The sequence below is a fragment of the Hippocampus zosterae genome, chromosome 16 (assembly GCF_025434085.1).
Source record: "Hippocampus zosterae strain Florida chromosome 16, ASM2543408v3, whole genome shotgun sequence".
NCBI classification, from domain to species: Eukaryota; Metazoa; Chordata; class Actinopteri; order Syngnathiformes; family Syngnathidae; genus Hippocampus; species Hippocampus zosterae.
In genome coordinates this window covers 13,871,283-13,891,660 of record NC_067466.1, presented here as the reverse complement: position 1 = coordinate 13,891,660, position 20,378 = coordinate 13,871,283, and the positions used below count along the sequence as shown (strand labels likewise).

The 20,378-nt window shown below is 45.4% G+C and overlaps 1 protein-coding gene across 4 annotated transcripts; it reads left to right on the top strand.

The window, feature by feature from the left end:
- Nucleotides 1-19,271, top strand: cxxc5a (CXXC finger protein 5a). 4 transcript variants are annotated; one of them, XM_052046784.1, is made up of 3 exons: nucleotides 1-269; nucleotides 7,591-8,595; nucleotides 18,289-19,271. In XM_052046784.1, the coding sequence occupies exons 1-3, from the start codon at nucleotides 261-263 to the stop codon at nucleotides 18,328-18,330; spliced, it is 1,056 nt and encodes a 351-aa protein (XP_051902744.1). In that variant the 5' UTR covers nucleotides 1-260; the 3' UTR covers nucleotides 18,331-19,271. The 4 variants fall into 4 exon arrangements, with proteins under 4 accessions (XP_051902744.1, XP_051902743.1, XP_051902746.1 ...); XM_052046783.1 differs by having other exon boundaries at nucleotides 18,286-19,271; XM_052046786.1 differs by lacking the exon at nucleotides 1-269 and adding an exon at nucleotides 685-849 and having other exon boundaries at nucleotides 18,286-19,271.
- Nucleotides 19,272-20,378: the final 1,107 nt, after the last annotated feature.

Genomic DNA, 20,378 nt, shown 5'->3' with positions numbered 1-20,378 from the left:
CGCGGCTCGATCGATTCTCATTGATTGTCCCTGACGAGCTGCTCCACTTTCTAGCCAATGTCAGCCAGTCTGCGATCGGGAAGGAGAGAAACGAAGGAAAATCTCTGCCGCCCTGGCGGTGTCATGTCCACACACTTGGGCTGAACGCCTGCCAAGCGTCCGGGACGGTCCAAAGAGGCGGACTGGACTCTCCGGCGAGAGGCTACCGGAGAAAGACGGAAGCTGTGGGTGCGCGGGGACTGGATTTCTGGAGCGCATTGATGGCCGAAGTCAGTTCACTCATTCGCTCGTTAAACAAACTATGCGCAGTCGAGTTGGGAACTTGATTCCAAAAAATACTTGACGGTTCTTTCTACTTGGAGCGTAAATTTGTGTATGTCTAGTATTGATTTCAAAATGGGGCTAGATTCCCAAGCGGCGTTGAGTATTGCTTGTTTATCCATCGAGCCATTTAAATCTTATATTTTAATTACATAGGTTAACATACAAATTGAAAATACCCAATAGCAACACTTACAATGCTCTCTATTCATGCGAATCTATCTATATGTACATTAGTCCGTAGTAATGTGGAGCGTGTGTTAAGAAATATTTGAATTTTGGTGGTCATTTTTCAAAGCTGCTGCAAATGACCGCAAATCGGTGTCCTGTGTCGCGCCGCGTCAAAAATCCACTTCGGGATTTCCGCTAACCTCCAAAAATCTATGAAACGTGTTTGCATGTTCCTCTGGGCGAGTGGGATTGTAGAGGTGGGATCGCGAGGACCGGAGAAGGCTGGCTGGCTGGCTTGGGGGGGGAACCCACGCGCCCGAGCCCCACGGAAAGTCCGCCTTTGCCTAACAACTGACGGTGAATGTTGGTTTATTTCTCCCGTGGGTGGTTCCGCGCACACGGACGCGCTGCTGTGGGCTACTTGTGGAAGGAAGAGGAGGGGGGCGACGCGTGTCTTTCCTTCCCGCTTTTGGGTGTTTTTTTTTTGTCACCATTGCGCACGACAAGGCTGAGAGACGAAACGCTCGGACTGTGGGAGCACCCCCCTCCTCACCCCTCCTCTGCTCGGATCTGCTCTGGTAGGTGCCAATAACACGGGGTTTGTGTTTACAAATAACAACATTGAATGGGAAGTGAGGCTGGGGTGGGATGGATGTTTGGAGGCGGAGGGGTGGGCTATACTTTGTTAAAGTCCAAAAAGTTGGCTGTCATACCCCCCGCGGCCCCCCCCCCCTCCAAACGTTGGAGCAAGCTGGCACTGCGGGAGCCGGTGCCGCAGATGGGGCTTCCGTGCCCCAGACAAAAGCGCGCTCATTTCCCAGCGACTCCCGGTGCGTTGTCAGGGCGCCACTGACGAGCTGCTGCCACTTTGTCACGAACAATCTGGCCTTTATTTCCATGTGGCGGCGGCGGCGTCGGCACGGACGCACGCGCGCGGCGTGATGCGGACCAACTGAAAACTTAAAACGATTATCTGTGCGTGTTGTGTGACCGTTATCGGAAACGCCCCCCACCCCCAACCCCCCCAAGCACAAACAACCAGCATTAATGATGCGTACAAACAGCCAGGAAGTCAGCTTCTTCGCAGTCCAGATGGCACCTTCTCTCTCTTAGCTACGACTCAGTGTGCTTTTGTCCGGCAAGTTCTCAGGTGTCCTTCAACGCACCACCGGTTTCTGGTATTTTTTTGTTTTTTTCAATTCCAGGGTGCTCGTCTCCAACTTTGTGTGCGTAAATCAGGAGGAGGCGCAGCACCGGAATAGTCTAATCGTTGTCGCCATGCTTTTTAACTTCCTCTGCCTGTGCGCGTGTGCGTGCGCGCGTGCGTGTGCGTGTAGGAGGTGGGAGGAATTGAAAATGTGACGCTCGTCGTCGACGGCGCGTCTGCGGCGGGGGATGGGGGGTGTAGAAGGCGGAGGCGAGGTGGGGTGATGGGGGTCGCATTATACGTGCATCGCACGCACTCATGCTTAAAGTATTCCCGCGTCTCCACAAGTTGAATCACTTGTACAAGAGTTAGAGGCGGACTAAGCCAACGTCGAGGAGCGGCGGGGGGGAGCAGGGGTGGGCGCTGTTGTTTGTTTTGAAATGCTGACTGCGATAACTCGCCACCTGCGCCCGCAGTGACGTCAGTTCCCCCATTTACTGCTTAATGCTCGAGAGGTTGTGAGCATGGAGGAGGTTAATTGTCCAGTTGGGTGAATACTGACAAAGTCATTGATCCAAACGAATGCCGAGCTAATTTCTTGGTGTCCCTTCACTCCATATTCATATAGTCCGGCTTGTAATTACAAATACTTTCCAGTATTGGTTGGTCATATTTCGACCACAACAAGCTTGAAAGGGGCACCATGGAGAGGGTTTTAATTGTTCTGATGTCATCCTTTTAAGTGCTTCTCTTGGCCACTAGGGGGCACATTTCACGGCATCTGGGATTGTTACGCTAAACTGAGACGTAAAAACAGGCTAAGTAAAACAAAATCATCGTTGGAATACTTGTCACTTCAGAATGTGGGTTTGATTTCCGGTTCAAATCGAGAAGAATTATGTTTGATGCAAGTGTTTGCACGGTGCATCAATATCATCCCCAATAATCAATACCCCTGAACCAAAATGAGGTTATTAAAAGGTAGTTGAAGACGATAGTTTATTGTCTTTTGCTTTGCAGCAATATATGATCAAATGATTGAAGCTTTATCTCAATGGACGTAATCAACCATCACCCACCACCACCAAAAATGAGGATGATATACACACAAGCACGCCATAAAATGCTTTTGTCCATCACCTATTGATCAGTCAACCAAGTCATCAACTGAACGCCCTCGACAGCTGCGATGTCATTATGGGGGAGGATTGGAAGGATGTGCACATGACGTCAGCCTGAGGAAGAAAGTCTTCAAAAAGTAAAAAATCCAGCATCACCGTTTCCAAAATGCTCCACTTTGTCTTTGAATCATATTTAGAATATTTCTTGCATTGTATTGATCTTGGGTACATATGCACAGTCATATTATATGTGTAAATCCTACTCAAATGTGGCAAGTATGATGCCATTGCCAGGAGCAAGGAGGGTTATGTACCCGAGTATTTCTTGGCCCAGCGGTAACTTCCTGGAGCCTTCATTGGTTGCCCGGCAACTGAAATGGTTTGGCATGAAAGTGCCGTAAACAACAAATTGACGTTTTACTCCTACGGTATGGAATAATTAAGACACGAGTCGGTAATTAGGGTGCTGGTGGGTGGAGTCACTACTCTCGGATGAAGCCACGTTAGTCCTTTGAAGAATTTATGCTAACAAGCTAATAGAGGCGTACATCAAAGTCTGTTGGCAAAAGCGTCACCGAGTTGACTGCAGTTGAACTAAAGCACCTCGGCTTTAGAACCATTCGAAATGTTCTGCTTAATATGATTCCTCTTTCTCCACGGTAATGACCAGAACACACACAAATGCACCGCCGTGACGCTGAATTGACTCTCTGGTATGAGTGCCACATGCAGTGATGCTTTAATTGCAGGTGACATCATACCTTGAAGGCCACGCCCATTTGAAAATTTGTGGTGATACGGGGTCAGTCATTGACCCATATTTGACCCTCCGGACCGTTTATATCTACGTCTGTGTGCCTTGTTACTCGCAAACAGACGCTCTTTGCAGGAAAAAGAATATTGAGAAAAATGTCCGATACAGCGGATATACATTTGTTTCATGCTGGGACAGCATGCAAGAGTTCAAGGGCTTGATATGTAACTACTAATTACACTGCTGTCAATTTAACAGCAACCAGAGGTGTAAAGCTTCCAACATGAACCACCGCATCAAGTTTGTGACACAGGAAATTGGGTAAATGCGCCTCAAGTACAAAATGACACAAAATGATCTAGTTTCATTTGGCATTCAGAAGTGCGGGAGTGACGGTTGTGGTTCAGGAGGCAGTTCACATTAGGACAGCAACGCCTCGAGTTAGTGATGCAGCGAGAGTCTCGAAAGAACGATGACGTGAGGTTCTTTAGAAAGAGAACGCATACCGCGTTCACGGGCGATGGTGTCGAGATGGCGACGGATGAAATCGTGTGATCACTGACAAGCTCTTACGAAATACACAAGTACATCAACACGCAATGTTGAAGACCAACGCAACGGCGGTTGGGCGTGCTGCTATTTGGCTTCGGCTTGACTGCGACGCGGAATATAAACTTGTGGTCATTTCAAATGAAAATCTTAGCATGTTTCGATTTTCATAACTTTATATTAATTTGGAGACCTTTTCTTTGTAGATTTAGGTCACAACTTTATGAAGAAACAGACTGCTGTAGTTCACATGTCAGGCCAGTAGTTGGCAGTGTAACTAATTACTGTATACACTAGATAAATTTGCCATGACGAACGAAGTTGTTACTATGGTTCATTGTGGATTTTAAATGTCTCTAAATTGTGGTCATTCGTGCAGTAAACATAACAAGAATCACATTTTAATCACTTATATATCAGTCTCACCGCACCCACGGATGAACTCCACACCATTATGTGTGTGTGTGTGGGGGGGCGTTTTATTAATTAGAATTTCAAAAAAAATTGGCCAGTGTGTAAAAAAACCTTCCCGCCTCCATGTCAACCGACAGGTCACCGCGGCAGCTAGCAAGTACAGGAACATCACACATCTATCTCATAGATGACCTTCTAAATTGACTGCTGTAAAGTGAACGAGGCTCTCATGGACAGCGAGCGCTCGCTTCTGTATCGAAAACTACTTCAAGAGAGCACTTGAGGTCATAAACCCCTTAAGATAATTAGAATGCGGTCGTAAATACACGCTCATTAAAAATAATGAATATGTAATATGTCAATATTCAGACCAGTGAGGTTAGTCTGTTAAGTTTCCACAGTTTACATGTCTCAACGCAGTGGATAACTAAACATTCCTGCTATTCGGCAAAACGACTGACGATCTTGAGAGGACACAAACCAGCGTGTCACTGTGTCGTTTGTCAGTCGGCAGGTGTTGCCCGCACTGTCGCAGAGCCAAAGTCAGCAGTATCCAAAGTGCTGCGTCACATCCACACCGTCTATTAATGCTCTCAACCGACCGCAGTGACAATAGACGTCATTTGACGGCAAAATATGGCGTCATCGCTCGGTTGGTCGGTCGCGAAGAATAGACGGCCGGCCGGCCGGCGCGCCAGCGGAATGCAACCATTTCGGTAGATCAGAGATTTTCTTAAAAGTCTTTTTCATGGGTCCTCGCTGCCAGTTTTGTCACTTTGTAGATGACTTGAGAACTCATTTATTCCCCGTGATTGATTATATGCCAATTCATTCATCTTGTGGAACAGTCAAGGCTTTTAACACGTTTACTGTATTTAGAACATTGACGAAGCGGCTGGATCAGAGCTGGATACTCTCCCAGGCCTTGATTAATCAAGAACTAGTGCCGGGCAAGTGCCCAAGCCCGCCCGATTTACTTCCACGGATGCACAGCTGCCAGAGTGCAACTCAGAGTGTGTGAAATTCAAATGTCTATCAATAACCACTTAGCTGCTTTTAACTACATGAAAAGTATTCAGAAATGACCACTAAGCACGTCTTTTTCTTTCCTTTTTTTTTCTCGTCTCTTAGTTATGTGAAACCCCCACGTATCGTTCTGTGATGACTTTCAGCGCTTTGCTCGATGCGTTCACCCGCAACAGCGCAGAGATGCAATTAGTGTTGCGATGCTTCGGGGAAAGCGGACCCCGGTCAGCGCCGTAGCGGGAGAAACTGAAACTATGGGGCCGAAGGGGCTGTGGAGCCGGCCGGCTCTGGTTCGCTGGCGCCACATCCCCCTGAGCTGGTGAGAATGTGGGGGCTGTGCTCTTGCCTTTGAAGCTTTACCTCCCACTAATTCTGGCCTTCCAATTTCCACACGCTGCACAGACACCCCCCCCCCACCGCCGCCGCCCGTCGTCCTCTCCCCCCTCCTTTTCCCTTTGTTTCCCTTATAAGGAATGGCCCGGCCATTTCCTCCGCTTTTCTGTGGGAGGTGGTGCGCTTGTTTGTGAGCACGGACAGGTCGGGAGAATACGAGCATAGTTTGCCGTTTCATAGATGAGCAGCCACAGGAATCTCGAGCCAAATGGATGAATGCATCGGTGTCCAGTGGGGGGAGTCTCGCCCCTACCTGCCTGATGAATTGTCTTCTCCCTCGCGATTGTTTGATCCATCTAGCGCCAAATTATATTACATTTCGCGGGATGGGGGAAATGATTTCCAGAAAGTGAAACGCTAGATTTTTTTAGGTGTTGTTGAAAAACTATTCTAGCTGGTCAGGTCAAACACATCATTGAGAATGTCATGATGGTTGAATCATCTGACACAATTAAACTCAAGCCGTAGTAAACTAATACAAACGTTCATTCATTCATCTTCCGAGCCGCTTGATCCTCACTAGGGTCGCGGGGGGTGCTGGAGCCTATCCCAGCTGTCTCCGGGCAGTAGGCGGGGGACACCCTGAATCGGTTGCCAGCCAATCGCAGGGCACACAGAAACGAACAACCATTCGCACTCACACTCACACCAAGGGACAATTTAGAGTGTTCAATCAGCCTGCCACGCATGTTTTTGGAATGTGGGAGGAAACCTGAGCACCCGGAGAAAACCCACACAGGCCCGGGGAGAACATGCAAATTCCACACAGGGAGGCCGGAGCTGGAATCGAACCCGGTACCTCTGCACTGTGAAGCCGATGTGCTAACCACTGGACTACCGGGCCGCCCTAAATACAAACGTGAATCAGAAAATCCATTTTGATTGAAAAGATGCGAGTGCGTTAAACCAAACGGTTGCACTTTAAAATATATCGAGATACGTATTGAATCGCCTTTCATTCGAGACGCGCACCCCCTACTCATGCCAAAACAGAACAAACGTGATAGTGATCAACTTTCAGGTGTTCAATTACAACAGTACCAATTAGTTTGGACTGCTGTAGAATGGTACCGGGTTCGATTCCAGCTCCGGCCTCCCTGTGTGGAGTTTGCATGTTCTCCCCGGGCCTGCGTGGGTTTTCTCCGGGTGCTCCGGTTCCCTCCCACATTCCAAAAACATGCGTGGCAGGCTGATTGAACACTCTAAATTGTCCCTAGGTGTGAGTGTGAGTGGTTGTTTGTTTCTGTCTGCCCTGTGATTGGCTGGCAACCAATTCAGGGTGTCCCCCGCCTACTGCCCGAAGACAGCTGGGATAGGCTCCAGCACCCCCCGCGACCCTAGTGAGGATCAAGCAGCTCGGAAGATGAATGAATGCTGTAGAATCGTACTGATAGGAGCTGCGTATTCTACTTTGGTGACCTCGCTATGAACATATTTGTAAATGAATGCCTTTCTGGCAGTGCCGACGAAAACGAACAATATTTTGTCAGTAAAGGCAGAATATTTGATAGAGCTAAAGTACCGCAAGTAGTCGTTAATTTGGCCGGTCAGTGCATGTTGAACATGCCGATAAGGATGCCGTCATGTCGCCTCCAATGGAACCACTTCGGAATTTGTTGAATTTGCTGTAATTTGATGAACTGAACTGGATTTTGATTAATTAGCACACCGCTCTCTTCTCTCCATGTGTTAAGGTTCCAGATGGCCCATGGAAGAACGTGGATGAGGGCTTAGTTGTCGAGCAGGCAGAAGGCCTGTCTGTTGTTGGCTGGCTGATTAGTCCATCAAGGAGTGGCACCACTCTCCCCAGGGCGCAGAACGGACCAAGAAAAGGTTCAGCTCGCTCATCCCTGCCCCCCTTTCCATCCTCAGCCCCTACCCGGGCGGCACACACGCTCTGGACCATGTCTAGCAGGCTGTCCCAAGGGGGCCGGACTGAGGACCTGGAGCGGAGTAGCTGCAAACAGGACTCGCCCGTTATCGAACGCAGGAACCGCAGCGGCATCATCAGCGCGCCCTTGAACAGGAGCCTTAAGAACTCCCGCACCCTTTCGCAGTACACGGCGGTCTCCTCCGCCGCCACCAATGGACACAAAGACAATCGTGAGACAAAGAGCCACACGGCCAAGCCTCAACCACCTCCGCCACCCCAGCCCACCGTCTCTGCGCTGGCCGCGGCCAAGTTGGACCGGACCCTAGAACAGGTTCTGGAGGGACAGAATGGCTTGCTGCACTTTGCCCAGGCGGCCGCGTTATTAAAGCGGGCCGGTATGGAGCACATGCTTCTGCCCGGGGGCATGGGAGTGGGAGTTGGCGGAGGAGATGCGGGCTCGGGGGCTAGCGATTTGGAGGGTACGTCTGTCGCGGACGCCGTAGGTGGTCCCGTTGACTTCCCATATGGAGTAGGGGGCGGCTTCCCCTTCAACCCGGGCCTTTTCATCATGACGCCGGCCGGAGTGTTTCTAGCGGACAGCGCGCTTCACATGGCCGGCCTGACCGAGTACCCGGCGCAGAACGAGCTGGCCTCTGCGATCAACTCCGGCAAAAAGAAGCGAAAACGTTGTGGCATGTGCCCACCTTGCCGGCGGCGGATTAACTGTGAGCAGTGTAGCAGCTGCCGGAATCGCAAGACGGGGCATCAGATCTGCAAGTTTCGCAAATGTGAGGAACTCAAGAAGAAGCCCTCTGCTGCTTTGGAGGTAAGAAGGCGTAAGTGGATTGTTTTCAGAAAAAGAAAAAGAAATTCCACTTCCTCCAAATTTGGCAACGTCAAAGAGAGGTTTAGCAAAGATTCGCAGACAACATTGTCAAAACACCTTGACGGTATTTGGACCGCGTTTGTGAATACGACGACAACAAACATGCACACTAACTGCACGTCCACCTGCACGGAGCTCTTTTGAATACGTAATGACCAGCGGTCACGTGACTCCACCGGATGCCGTCAAGATGAAATGTAAACTTTTCATTTTGGAGCAGAAACGGTGTTCCGCCGTTTTGACTGACTTACAATATAAGGAAACAGAAATGCTGTCATTTTCAGATACTTCAACTTAGAGATGTGTTTTCAAAGGCATTTTTTTCCATCTTTGCAAAACGCGGTTATGTCAACCAACCGGCAACGCCACACTCATTTTAATCCGTTTTGTGTAAGCTAGCGCCTAAAACGACGACCTGCCATTGGATTCATGCGTTAATAATGAAGGGTTGGGTTTAGGTGAGTGGAGCAAGGAGTTGCGACAGGTGGCGTGCGCTCTGTGTACCTCGCCCATCGAATACCACCGAGTTGGTTCATTCAAATAGCTCCCTCCATTCGGGCCATTTTCAGCTCGGTCACGTCCGGCTTACACATACAGTACATGGTAATATTTTGGCCGAAATGCGCAGGAAAAAAAAAAAAACGTAGCGTTCGTGGGCACCGTCAAGGTAATTGTGTACTGTGTATGTGTGTAGGTGTGCGTGTGTGCGTAAGTACGTGCGTGCGCATGTAATGTGGTCCATCTGGCCTTGGAGCTGTCATCTGGAGCACCAGGTGTCAGCATGGCAAAACGTGCCCCCACCCCCACACCTCTTTTGCTGCCCCTGTCCTTCTCTCCGGTGACACTCCTGCTCATCTAAATGGCCTCGGAAAAAAAAAAAAAAAAACGTACTGCCCTTTACCTCCGTCGTTCTCTGCGGCTTATCCAAGCACGGCTGCGGTGACAGAATGACCGATCATGAAATTAATTTGGGCAGATGTTCCGATCTAAAAAGAAAATGAACGGTCCTTATCGGTTGATGGGAGAATCATTTACTTTGTTGAAACACAAAGACTGCTTTGTTCCCGTGTAAAGGAAGCACTGCTTGATCACGGAGTATTTAATGAGTCGAAATAGGCATGATGTGGGCAAATGTGACGGCGACACCCGCCTTTGATACTCGCAGTTCAGGAAGTGAACACGGAAGAGTCGGTCTTCCCATGTGGCTCTCGGATCTTAGTGGTACTGTAGTTCATCCTAAAATATGTTTTATGGCGTTGAGCTCAGGGCGCAAGTTCTTCTACAACACACTCATCCAGCGGTGCTTTTATGGACTTTGCTTTGTGCACTGCGGCACAGAAACTGGTCTTCTCTGAACACTACGCCAGTGAGCATACAAAAAAAAAAAAGAATTAACATTCAGGTAGGACACTTGTTACTTGAGTTCAACCCCCGATTGATTGATCAATTAAGAAATGCGTCCCAAGCATTTTGCTTCAATGGTATATAATGAGTCTCGTCTTTATGGCGAGTGGCCCTTAAAATGGATTTGAAAGCCATCGAAAGACGCATCTTCTCCAGCCGCAAACGGGCTGATTATTTTCATATACTGTATGACTGTTTTACTGTAACTAGGGGAGGATTTAGTCTTAATTGATGATTTGCATGTGACGGGGGTCGTGGTAATTAACCCGACGTGCACGCCAGTGGCGCCAGACCCACAAAGGCACTTGAATATTCATGAGCGCTTGATGTTGATATGGGTCATCACGTAGCTCGCCACGTCACAGCCGAACGGCGCTTCAATTATACGAGATGGACTTTAATGATATCGTAAACCTGCAGAGTTTAATCGTTGTCTAACCGGCAGAAGTACGGCTGCTTATTCATTCATTACAGAAATCCATAATTATTTAAATGTCATCATATTCGAGTGTACCTGTGAAGCACATGTTCCTCTTTATGTTGCATTTGATTTTAATGAGATACATTTAGCAGAACAATACTTTAATGAATGTTATTAAAGGATTAGCTTGTGTTATAATCCTCGACTAATGACAGAGGGGGAGTGAAAAAAAAACAAAACAAAACATGGTGTTTCAGGGCTGCACTTCTCTTACGTCAGCCCCGATGTTGTAAAACAATGTCACTGTCGTGAAGTAATTGAGCACCGAGTTAGACTAAACAGACACCGGTGTCACCCAAGATGAAAAATGAGGCTCACGAGGGCAACATGATTGTGCGAAAGAGGAGAAACAAATGAATGGTGATATGAATGTGTCACATCCGCTCGGGCACAAAGCGTCTGATGACCGACAGAAGCCGCAGAAGTTCCATCCTCAATGGGGTTGATTTGTTTTTTTTTTTTTAAATGGGGCTTCTGACACTTAAATCGAATATTCCAAACAATTAAAAAGAATTACATAAAGCTACTCATGGTCACGTTTACATTTATGATAACATAGACGTGCTTCACATCGTTATGCTGAGATGATGATACATTCATTCATTCATGGTCATAACAGCCCTCTGAGGGAAACCATAACTACAGTGTGGCAGGCGACGCAAATTACTTTGACACCTTATTGATTATTCAATATTGTCAATTACACATGATTTTTTTTTGGGGGGGGGGGGTGAAAAACCACAGCGAATTAGCCGTGTGCATTGAATTTTAAGCATCAACCAACTAGTAGGAAAAATCGGACCACCCGTTTTCAGACCGAGGGCCCACTTGTTGCTCGAGGAGGAGTGATGTGTGAACATGAAAGCCAAATCTCTGTTCTCCCGGAGTTTAAAAAAACAAAACATAAGAAGTAGTGCTAAGTTCAAGATGTAGCGTTTCACACTTTTTATTTGTCAGCGTGTAGGCACCCCGCTAGCAAAACCCGATATCGTCTTAACAGGCTTTTGTTCTGAAGTCAACCGCTCTTGTCCTGCAGGTGTTCAATTCACACAACACGGCCAGTCATCAGCGCACGCCGAATGCCAAATGACGAGCTGCACGACTGCTTGCCGCATTCGGGGGAGAGGAGACCTGTTTTTATTGCCGCTTCCTCTTTCCGCGTTGAATGCAAATTTAGGGTAAACTAGACATCATAGGAGGGCAAAGCCATGTAAATATTGCTCTCTTCTATTCTATAATAGCTTTTATTATATTGTAAAATAATGGTCAAATCCACAGAAGACATGCATTTATGACAACAATCAAAAAATAAAGAAGCACTTTGCCAAGAGGTTGGGTGCTTACTTCACAATCACGAAAGTAACTTGTACAATACTTAGTTACAGTCCTTACTCTGACAATTGGGGAAAACATAAATACGGACCAGCAATGCGTTTCGGGCATCAAGTTAAGGAAACTGCATGAAAGTAGCGAGACCAACATCTTTTCAACCAACAGGAAGTGAGATCAGAGCAGCTACCAGTCGTCAATTCATCCTGCACCACATCGTCAACTTCACCGGAGAATCCAACATTGTAGTATCTGACGGGGTGGGGGGGTGGGGGGGGAGCTATTAAAAATCAATAATGGCTATCTTGCAGACTAATTTTCATACATTGAAAGATTTACTTGGTTGTGTGGTTCCGCATTTGATGGGCGGGTAGGCATCTCCGAGCTCCAACTATGAATATAAAATAAATTAAAAGCCTAATTTCCATAATATGTCCCCTTTAAGATTCAGGGGGAACTAAAAGCTGAAGGCCAAGCCATAACGAATGGATTTAGTTAGACCTTTATTCCATTTGTATGTAAGAGTGTGATCTATAATGAAGCACTGAGATAATAATGACTTGGCCTCAAATCGACTAAACAACCTAAACTCAAAGAAATCCTTGTGGCAAGTTGCTTGCATTTAATTCTTGACCTTTTTTTTTTTTTTTTAAACATGCGGTTTCCTGAAACGTCGCAAGCTGGTTTTACCGCATTTGCATGAAAAGGTTGTTGCGCGCGCGCCTCCGAGATCCCTCTCGGCATACGCGTCGATACACAAGCTCGGTCCAGCGAGCCAGGCGCTTAATTTAAGGGTGTTGACGGCGGCTCAAAGAGGGAGCGTAAAAAATCAGCAAGTGAGGGGGAGTTTGCATGCGGAGGCCTTTGCCACCTCGCCGCTCGCTGGCGCAGAACGTCTGAATTTATTCTGAGAATGCAGCGTTTGATAGAGGCACGTGGGAAGGCAGAGCTGTCGGGGCTTTTGCGTTGCCGATGTGAAAACCCTTCAGTCGCGTCAGTCTCGGCAGCGGAACTTGTCACGATTACATGAACTAACGTTGTGCTCGGTTCGTAAGAACGGCTTTTTTGGACCGAGACTACAGTTGCACTGTTTGGAAGCTCTTCCTCATGGTCATAGCCTCATGAACTTTCCTGCACAAAGACACATGTGGGACATGTTGGGAAAACTGCTAAGCAGGCCGAGGGATGAGTTACATCAGGAAGAATCGACGAGAAATATGGCTGTGAGGAATAATGGAAATAATCTGTTCTGAGGGCAAACTGTTGCAATAATAATTTTTATAAGATAACGTCTATTTGTCTCACACGGGGGAAATTTGCAGTCTACAGCAGCAAAATTGGAGGAGGGGGGGATGACAAAGCGTTTCATTGCACAAAATGTTTCCGAAAAGAAAAGAAGTGCAAGATAAATCAGAATCAGAATCATCTTTATTGGCCAAGTATGTAGAACACACAAAGAATTTGTCTCCGGTATAACACGCTGCACTAGTATCATCGTAAACAACAAAATCATTGAACCATTTTAGAGTAACCAGTAGTTTTGTAGTACCATTTTGTGGTGCAAGAAGAGTGACTACGTCAGTGATTGTTTAAGGAGTTAATGGCTAGAGGGAAGAAGCTGTTTAAGTGTCTACTGGATTTGGTGCGCATGGATCTGTAGCGTCTGCCTGAGGGGAGTGGCTGAAAAAGGTGGTGGGCAGGATGCGGGGGATCCAGGAGGATTTTCCGTGCCCTTGTCTTGATTCTTGCAGTGTGCAAGTCCTCAAGAGTGGGTAGGGCGGTGCCAACGATTTTTTTCTGCTGTCCTAACTGTCCGTTAAATATAGCATTAGCGATATATTTATAGAAGAAATATAATACATTTGCATATTTTATATATAGGCATAATAAAGCATATAAAAGGGACATTTTAACTTTCTATGTTTACGACTTGCACGTGTTTAAAGTCACTCAGTATTTCTTGGAGTAAAAAAAAAACAAAACAAAAAAAGCTATATAAATACATTTTCATTGCAGACTCGCTTCACCCACACGAAAAAAAGAACTTGTATCACCATTAAACCCAAAACAACAATCCACTCCACCTTAACAAGCGACAACGGCAGTCGTATTGATTTTGGTGAGCCGCACGCTGAGCAACAATGCGTGCAAGGTTTCCGCCCATTGGTTTTCACGAGAGGCCGTCGGCCCCTAGTTTGGCTGCGCTTCTAAATCCGATCGCAGGTGAGCGGCGTTCGCAACGGCAAAGATGGAACAGCCGCTCAAAAACCCAGTGTCGTTTTCATACGAGGTTTCACAACAAAAAGTATGTTTTGCGGCTATAAAGCCTTACTCATTTGGCGCGGCATGCTTTTTGGAATAAGCGTTTTAAAACGGATGGCATACGGATTTGGAAATTATGTGGAGAAGAGTCTGAATTATATGACCTCGGGTATGTTTCACTTGAAACCTAGTTTTGGTTCTTAAAGTGTCCCTGATGTTGTTATCGATGAGGTTACATCCATCTGATAAAACACCTTACGCACACACAAAGGGGAATTTCTACGATTATATTCCCCGAGGCTGATGACAGGACAGCTGACAGCTGGCGGTCGATTTGTGTTTTTCTTCGCTCCTTTCTGCTCATTGCGAATCTCGGGCAATGCTAAAAGTCGAATTCACAGTGACTAAAAGGAATTTCTACGCGTAACATGGCACTTTCCTGCCAAATGTCATTACGAGTTGAAATTAGCAATGGCCATTTTCTTGTGATATGCTCGACAAATTGTTGTGCTATGCTAAGACAAATGTGTTCATCTTCTTTGGGGGGGGGGGGGGGGGGGACCATCGATTATAGTGATTGGTTCACTACTTCACACCCACAGATCCCATCTACTCGAACCGGTGCAGTCAGCGATAGCGACAAACAGTTTTTTTTTCTATTTTCTGCCATTTCACATTGATTGCACACAGTTAATGAGGAAATACAGCAGTTAAAGTTCATCTGATGAATGTGTTTTTCTCGCCGCGTATTACGACGCTCTAAATCCAGACCTTACCGGCTTTTTGACATCCGCGGCGGCGCCAGATGTTGCTGCTGTCCTCCTGGCTGTCTCACCGGCTAAGTGCTTCTGTGGAAAGGTCGTCACAGAGAAACATGAGGGGTCAACAACACAGACCATAAAATGATTTGAGCAACATGCTGCCTCAGTCTTACCTCACGGTTTCATATTGACCATCACTTTAGCAAGAATTAATTAAGATATTGTTGGGGGGGGATATTCTTTGTAAACAATTGACAAAATTATTTGAGTTTAGAGTAGCTTCCCTCATTTTCATTGGACACGCTCAGATTTCTGGGCTATTTCATTGCATCAAGGTGAATGCCAACATTGCCATCACTGAGCTTGCCAAAATGGTGTCATTTTATTCAAGCAAAGCCTATTTATAAGCAAACGTTTCAGGCAAGTGTTTATGAGTAGCAGTATTTAGGACCAAAAATTAAGAGCTGCCTGTAAAAAAAAAAAAAAAAAAGCCATGCAACATGAGCTAAACACACAGATTAGCAAAATAGCATTTTTTCTCTACACATCAAATTTGGTCTCTTAAAAAGATGTTAATTGGTTCAAGTTTATTTGTACAACAATTTTTTAAATACATTTTATTTTTCTGTCTATTTGTTTTCAGTGTTTTCCTTAGTTTAAATTGCATCCCGAGTGACACTGCAAACCAACCAGCTAGTCTACAAAAGCACAGTCAATGTTGCCAATTTAGAGCTTTATCAACGTTTTTGACCGCTCCAGTGACTGTTTGGAATTCAATCAGTCAATCACACAGAATATTGCCAAAGTCATGATGATGCCCACTACAAAAACAGTTTACTTATACGCAGAACAAACATTTGACCTGAGGCATGTGCTTCCAAGCTGCAAATGTTTTTCAGATCATCTTACCCCACATGTACAGCATCAGGAGAGGGGAAAACAAAAAAACTGCAACTGACAGAGCCATGACATTTGACAGTTCATTTTACAATGTTCAATTGTTGAACATTTGAAAGAATAAGTTATCAAGTATCACGTTTACATACATGTAAAAATCTATTGAAATCAGATTTTTATGAAATAGATTTAGAATAGGTTTAGTTCGCTGAACATGCAAGGCTAGCAATGTAAAAGCATTTTTTTCTTCTCTCCAAAATGATCTGAAATGACCATTTAGAGGGTCTTCGCTTTTGTTCGCCATTTGAAGTGTGATTCACAAACGTTTTAAGTCGTGCAAATGTGTTCTTTCTGCTCATTGTTGTCCTAATTGTTCTTACCTGCTGGCTGGAGCTTAGTTGGACAAAGGACCCGAGCAACAAGGAAAAGGCTGCCTATGTATTTGCCTGAGTGGCTCATTATTTTAACCATTTTTCTGACCAGATTTTTGTTTTTGAAAGTTTAAATCCAATGATTAGTACGGATATCATTCCATGTCATTGTACCGATTATATTTATAGAACTGCCAGCATTTTAAGGTGTAACATTAAAGTAACATCAATTGTGGATCAATATTTATTTCCTTCAAAATATAGTTAAGTGATGTTTGACGAATGGACAACCTCTTGGGTACTCAGCCTGAAATAAAGTTTTTTTTTCAACATCAGCAGGATTTGTACTATTAATGGTGAAGATAAGCGGTTCAGTGAATGGATGGCTGGATTATTTTTTTTTCTCTCGCTATTTCATTATTTTTCAGAATCGATCAGCCCTCGTGTGAATAGTGCGAATCTATATGAGCCCTGTGCAATAGGCTGGTGACCAGTCTTGGGTGTATCACTTAGCAACAGTTAGGAAGTCGTTTCACCTGCAATTTAAGGTCAACATGCAGCACATAATAATATATTGGAATGTCCATCCATCCATTTGGGTTACGAGTGACCTGTGGCCCATTCTAGCTGACTTTGGACGGTAGGTGCGATCACATGAAAATGTAAATCTGCGAATGAGAACCATGTGTCAGGTCTTTCACTTTGTTTTTGATCAGCAAGTGTGATTGAACGCATGGCTACTCATCATTTTATTTGCACGCCGAATCCTTAAACTGTCCGCTGTCGGATGTGATGAAAAAACAGGGCTCTGAATGCATCACGCATGAAATTTTCTCACTGCATGGTGTGACTTCAGGGGTGTATTATCATGCCAGCGTGTGGAGGTGTGTGACTGTACTTGAATACATTTTGGCTTTGGTCTGAGAGTGTGTGTGGGTGCAGAAGCACTTCCTGCCTCGCTCCGGACTGAGCGGGTGACTTCGACTTTTCCGGACGCCCGCCATGCCGATAGTGTCTTTGTCCGGCCTGATTGGCGGACCTCTGCTCGGCCTTGCAGCAGCGTGCGTGCGTGCCACTCCTGTCATGCAGATAGCCACAGCGAGGGATGGCGGATGGAGGTTGCGACGGTGACGGAGAGTGGCATCGTCATCAACGATGGCGTGGGAGTGCGGCGCGTGCGGTGGCTAAATAATAAATGTGGCCTATCGGTTTTTGTGTGAAGCCCTTTTCCTGTGTCTAATGGCTCATACACATTTCACCACTCACCCTGAAAGTGGCGTGTCATTTAGGAACCAAAATAGCAAACAGGCAATGGTTTCACTCTCTACATTTGGACATCCGAGTGCACTCAAACTAATAGAAACAACAACATTAAGTTACAATAATTCAGAATGTGAAAAAATATTATATCTGTAGCTCCAAAGTCAAATATAAAAGCAGACACAAACACACGTCATATCAATGATGCGTGGCGATGGCAGCATCATGCTTTGGGGCTGTTTTTCTTCAGCTCAATGTGGGGCCCGTGAAAGGAATTATGAACAGTTTGCAGTCAGTGATCGTTCACAACCTTTCTGCAAAAACAATGCCAGGAAAAGCTTCCTAGAACATCTGAGCTGATATGGGTTAAAATGGGAGGCAGTACGGATGGTGGCAGGTGTGCGCTGACTCATTTAAAAGGAGTTTGCACAGACAGGGCCACATCTCAGTCAAAAGAGATTGCGTTAACTTGTGAAATCGCAGTATTTTAGTGGTTTATTTTTACTTTCCCTCTTGAAAGGAAATTTCATCATACAATGGTGGAAAAGGTTTTTAATCTGGGTCTCCATTTTGCTACATCACAAAACATGGGATTTGAACAGGGGTGTGTAGACTTTTCAAATCCACTGTTGGTAAATACAGATAACCCAGCACATTAAGACAAAGATAAGCAAATGTACCGGTAATTTTTTTTTTTTAGAGCAGCAAATGTGTATTTTACTCACGTTTTAAAAAAAATAAAAGTCACAATATACAGGTATATATTCTTAAGTACGTGCTGTATAAAGTGCACTTGGTTTCCTGAGTAATATCTAACTTCTCTTTCTTCTCGCCCCGCTCCTTCTCTTCTTCTGTTTTTTCCAAGAAGGTGATGCTTCCTACCGGAGCGGCGTTCCGGTGGTTCCAATAGGACTTCGCCTCAACTCCGTACCCAAAGCTCTGCCATCAAGTGCAATGCCAACTCTTGGATTGTCTCCGGAAAACAGACACTGGCTAATAAAATAAATGACAAAAAGGAAAAAAAAAATGCTACAGAAAAGAACAAAAACTAAGCTGAAAAAAAAAAAAGATCTGTGGGGTAATGGATGCGCCTACTTATTCCTTGAACCAAAAATGAAGCGTAAAGAAAAGCATCTACGAAAAGTCCCTTTTCTATGTTTCCATTTTGGTACCTTTTGTCCTTTTTCCAGCAGCTTTTTTTCCATGTCGCCTGAACACTGAACTGTTTATTGCCAGAAGCAGAAATGATGGGCCCCCAGTGTGGACAATCAACTAATTTCTGTGTTTGGTGTTAATGTTGTTCATGTGTGGAAAGATACAGTACTTGTGTAGAGAATGTACTTTTACAGCTATATATTTTAAAACTAGTGGCTCATGGCAAACATTCTTGTAATTCTCTACCATCATGTTACTGAGACAATGGCCTAATTTGACTGTTGACAAACAACAAAATGGTTTGGCAACAGATTTTCACATTCGGATGCTGTAAAATTCCACAGCCAAACAGGAAACAGAAGCTGAGACTCCGCCGCAATGTCGTCCGTCATCGTCAGCCCTCATATGCATTTCCAAACTACTTATTTTGGCCCCTACTGAGCATGCCCCATAGCATGCTATCCGGCCGATAGCACTAAGAGACAGCACTTGCTCTGAGTCTACCCTACTGAACGCACTGAGACAAGGTTTTTTTTTTTGGTATTTGTTTCTTTGTTCTATTTTCATGATTTTTTTGTTATGTTTTTATTTTGTTACGTTGCCGGGTAGCTGCAGCTCTTAAAAATAACCAATCTTTGTATTTGTTTAGAAAAATGGACTGGTTTTTGTGAATAAAGAGGAATGCATGTATTAGTGTCCAATGTACAATTGTAATAATTTTTAAAAGACCGACTCATTTGAACATTAGTAACACCTCTAAAGTCTAGCAAGTCAATATAATTCCAAGTAAGGGCCAATTTTTTTTTTCTGGAACGGGTCACAAAAAATCTAGTTTATAAGTCATAATCAAAGTTGAGGGTGTTGTATTTTTAATTTTAAATGGGGTTAACAATTTATTGGTCGGGCGGCCCGGTAGTCCAGTGGTTAGCACGTCGGCTTCACAGTGCAGAGGTACCGGGTTCGATTCCAGCTCCGGCCTCCCTGTGTGGAGTTTGCGTGTTCTCCCCGGGCCTGCGTGGGTTTTCTCCGGGTGCTCCGGTTTCCTCCCACATTCCAAAAACATGCGTGGCAGGCTGATTGAACACTCTAAATTGTCCCTAGGTGTGAGTGTGAGTGCGAATGGTTGTTCGTTTCTGTGTGCCCTGCGATTGGTTGGCAACCGATTCAGGGTGTCCCCCGCCTACTGCCCGAAGACACCTGGGATAGGCTCCAGCACCCCCCGCGACCCTAGTGAGGATCAAGCGGTACGGAAGATGAATGAATGAATGAATTTATTGGTCTTTATTTTTGTATTAGTGGAAAAATAATTAAATTAACTCATTAATATTGACATTTAAACGACCCAAACTTTGATGGTAATGAAGATACGTACGTCTGTACATGGGCTGGAGTCTAATTTGAATAAGAGTCGGCTCATTTTGTCATTTTTATCATCACATGTTGAGAAATAAGAAAGTTTAGAGTCTTCAATGAACCTGTGGCAGGCATGCCAACCGCTTTTCCACTATGCTGCCGTGTCTCAAACAGTCAAGAGAAAAAAGAAATTGCAAGTTAATCCTTTCATGCTCCTTGAGTTGGGCGACGTCTCGGGAGGTATGCTGAGGACTTGCCGGGGGTTCGGACTTCAAAATTATGAACGGCTTTACCTCTTATCCTGAAAACTTTGGAATTTGTACGACCTCGGGCTTGTCTGACTTTAGAGGCACCGCTGCATTTCATTTAAGGCGATGTTGAAGGAACCGAAAGAGAGTGTTGCCTGTTTAGTTGTACACATGTGATGCATTAACCGAGTCAAAGAACTAA